The sequence below is a fragment of the Octodon degus genome, unplaced genomic scaffold (genome assembly GCF_000260255.1).
Source record: "Octodon degus isolate 3935 unplaced genomic scaffold, OctDeg1.0 scaffold00022, whole genome shotgun sequence".
Lineage (NCBI taxonomy): Eukaryota > Metazoa > Chordata > Mammalia > Rodentia > Octodontidae > Octodon > Octodon degus.
Window position 1 is genome coordinate 11,103,232 of NW_004524598.1, and position 3,603 is coordinate 11,106,834.

The 3,603-nt window shown below is 38.1% G+C and overlaps 1 protein-coding gene across 4 annotated transcripts in view; it reads left to right on the forward strand.

Moving 5' to 3' along the window:
• Nucleotides 1-3,603, forward strand: part of Rars2 (arginyl-tRNA synthetase 2, mitochondrial) — a 71,764-nt gene that overhangs the window by 40,252 nt on the left and 27,909 nt on the right. For all 4 annotated transcript variants that reach the window (XM_004628297.2, XM_023711989.1, XM_023711991.1 and 1 more), the window contains one exon: nucleotides 3,083-3,159. In XM_004628297.2, the coding sequence (XP_004628354.1) occupies nucleotides 3,083-3,159 (77 nt within the window). The remainder of the gene's footprint in view (nucleotides 1-3,082; nucleotides 3,160-3,603) is intronic.

Here is a 3,603-nt window from a genome sequence, read left to right on the forward strand (position 1 = left end):
GTGACTGTCTCAAAATGGAAAGTTAAAGGGTTGGGAATGTAGCTCAGTTTGAAGGCTCAAGGATCAGTTCCTATTACTACAAAAAAAAGAAAGAAAGGAGTAAGATCCAAACAGGTGAGTACAATACCACAAATTATCTCTCATGTCATGAGTTTACTGAGAGCTGTTACTACCTCATAGGAACCAGCCATCCAGGAAAGGATGGGCAAGAGAAATAGAGGTGGTTGTCATACTGGAGGACGAGTGCATGAGAAATAGGAAGTAAGCAGTTTTTGAGACCCAGCCCTAGTGCCATGTGTGTACTGCATTTTCTGGCACATGGACGCACTCTTGCCCACTTTCTCATATCGTCAAATCCCTAGGGCTGGGAGGATAGCTCAGTAGAATAAGCGCTTGCCTGCAAGCATAAGGTCCCAAGTTCAATCCCCGGTACCCCCCCCCAAAAAAAAAAAGATTGGGTTCATCAAATCCCTAGACCCCAGCTCTACTCAAGCAGGCTTTCACCTTGTTATGTTCTTTTGTGTGCTTCCCTCTGCTAGATGATGTGTTCTTGAAGGCATGAACTGTGTCTTTATTTTTGTATCTTTATTTTTTTGCCTTTTATTTTCTCACATAAGAGGCACATAGAATAAGACTTTCTTGAGAAGTATTTTCTAATAGTAATCTGAAACAAAGGTTGGGTAATATTTTAAAACTTCTGTAAGTGTGCAGTATGCATTGCTAGTCCTGAAGTTCATTGATGTTTTTGTGTTCCACAGCTAGTGAAGAGAAATTAGAATTTTCAAGGAAAGGACAGTTTATTATAGGAGATTTATATTTCATGAATGTGTTTCTTTTTAGTTAATGAAAATAGTTTTTTCAGACACTGGAAAGGACAGAACTTGAACCTGTTGACAGTACCTGTACTATTCACTGTGAAAAATCGGAAAACATGTTCCGCACTCTAGAAGTCCACCTGCACTTCTAGTCTAGTGCGTAGGCTCTGGGCTTAGCAGTCAGACTTAATAGTTTGACTGATTTGGACATTTCATAGGCCTTGACAAATATGTGATTATGGTATTCATTAAATTTTAGCTGCCGGATTGTATTACAGTGACTTTTCTCTAAAGGACTACTGTGGTTAATGATCTGTCTACATTTCCATTATAGCCATCATTATGGAAGAATTATAATTTTGCTGTTTCAGCTATCCCCATTTGAAAGCTGGCAGATGGCTCCAAGCATAGAATTAGGTTCAAAATGTGTATTAGATGAATATTAAATAGAATGGCCTTAAATTTTTCCATTTGTATGTTTTAAAACTGACTGGGCATCTTTCCACACTCTGTTCCCAAGATCCTGGATCATAATCGCATTTGTTCTTACTTGGCAGTGAGTAGAACTTCAGTCATCCTTTCAGTTTCAGAGTATTGTATGTCCTTATGTTCAAGGGCCGGCGAGATAGCTCAGTGGACTAAGCGCCTGCTTAGGCAAGCTCAGGGACTGGGATTTGATACCTGGTACCACATGTGGTACCAGCCCTGCCGCCAGGTACACTGAGCCAGCTGCCGAGACTGAACGTGGTGGCGCAGGCCTATAATCTCAGCCCTGGGGAGGCTGAAAACAGGAGGGTCACTAGGAGTCCAAGCTGCGTAGTGAGACCCTGTACCAGATACATAATTTTTTTTTTTTAAATTAGAAATATATCCCTGTGTTTAGTAGCATTTCACTTTGTACATAGCCTTCTATAGAAAACGTACTTCAGCAAGGTCCTTCAGAGCACAAGCTTGGTAACTGACATAGTTGTAGAAATAGGTTTTCCTGGCCTACTGAAATTAGGATCATCTTTTACAATGTTTGAGAATATAAATATTCGGTCTATACTAGGAATTTTCTAGCTTAAAAATGACATGTAGTGAATTTTTTCACGGTTTAAATCAAGAAGTCATGGTAGCACGTGCCTATGAACCTGGCACTGGGGAGGCTAAGGCAGGAAGGAGGATCACAAATTTGAGCCTAACTGAGGAACTTAGTGACTTGTAAGACCCTGTCTCAAAATAAATTGTATTTCAGTTCTTACAGAAAGTGCACTGATTTTTTTTAATTGAGTGCTTAAAACTTTTTTTTATTGATTTTTTTTCCTCTTGAATTTCTTATAAATTTTGTTCCTTTTTTTTTTTTTTTTAAATGAATCTTATATGATTAGATACCTGGTAATCTGAACAACTAATTTGAAGATAGCAGCATGTAATACAGTAACCATAGTTGACTTCCTGTTACTTTGTTTAGTGAAATCTTGTATTGTTTTAATCAGAGAACTTTATTATAACAGTAATGGTAAACTCTGTCTTCCCTGCTAGGGAGATCTTATTCCCCAGGGCACAGAGGGGAAAGACACTGCCCTCTGCCTGCCTTCTTGGTCGGCTACTGATAGACGTCACTGTCTGGGGTTTTGTTTAGAGTAGTTGCTTGTTTGAGAGGCCGCAAGACACATGTTCTCTGCCAGTGGTAGGGCTCAGTTATTACAGTGTTTTAGAGTGTGATCATAACAAGAGGTTTACACATGTGTAATTCAGAGGAAAGTTTTCTTTTGGGAGTAGTTTTGATCCAAGTTTGGTTCAGTCTGTGAGTATGGAATCTGTGGCTCTGAACAGATGATTGTACTTCACTTTGGCGTGGAGAGGGAGTATCGCTCAATGCAAAGCCCCTGGATGCAACCCCTTGTATTGACCCCTCACCAAATGCATTTTACAAATTTTGAGTGTCTAATGCCTTACAGAGAGCTGCTCAATAAATGCTTGTTTTCTAGGAAAGTGTTGGACACTCTTAATATAGTTAGAGTTATCCTAGATTCTGCATTTGGTAAACTCATGGTCTTTGATTTCTGTGAACCTTAATTTCATTAATGTATTCAGTATATATATTAGTAGTAAATGTATGATTCAGTATATTAAAACTATCAGTTTGCAGGATAACAGAAGATTTTAAAAAAAATGCTTTGCTGTCGCTGTCAGGGTACATAATTGTGAGAGGTTACTCTATAGAATGGTATCTGTTCTACTGTTCTGTTTTATAATACTTTATTTCCTGGTTATCATGGTAGGTCTTCTGGGGACCGGCTTCCAACTGTTTGGCTATGAAGAAAAACTTGAGTCCAATCCTTTACAGCACCTCTTTGAGGTAAGTTGTCAAGAAACAGTATCAGAAAATGCTTCTGGATTCTTCAAAGTACTGTGCAGCTTGCTGACTTATTTTTATTTTTTTTCCATAATTTTATTGAGAGACAAATAGCAATGAGACAGTTTCAAATCAAATTGGTAGGACAGTTCCAATAATTAACACATTGCATACTCTCTTCCTAGTGGTTATTTGCTGTACAAGATGCAGACATGATACCTTATTTACAGACACTATTAGAACAAATCCCTCTATTCATCAAGAGAATGTAATTATATATCTATCCTAACCATTTTGAATACATAGATACAAAATGGCCATTCATCTGTATCCCCTTTTTGGTTTAGTTTTGTCATTTGAATATTATAGGTGTGTTAACTCAGCAAAATATTCTAAAAGAGTCCAGTAGTCCATAATAGTATTGGGTCTTCTGCTTGACTGGCAATG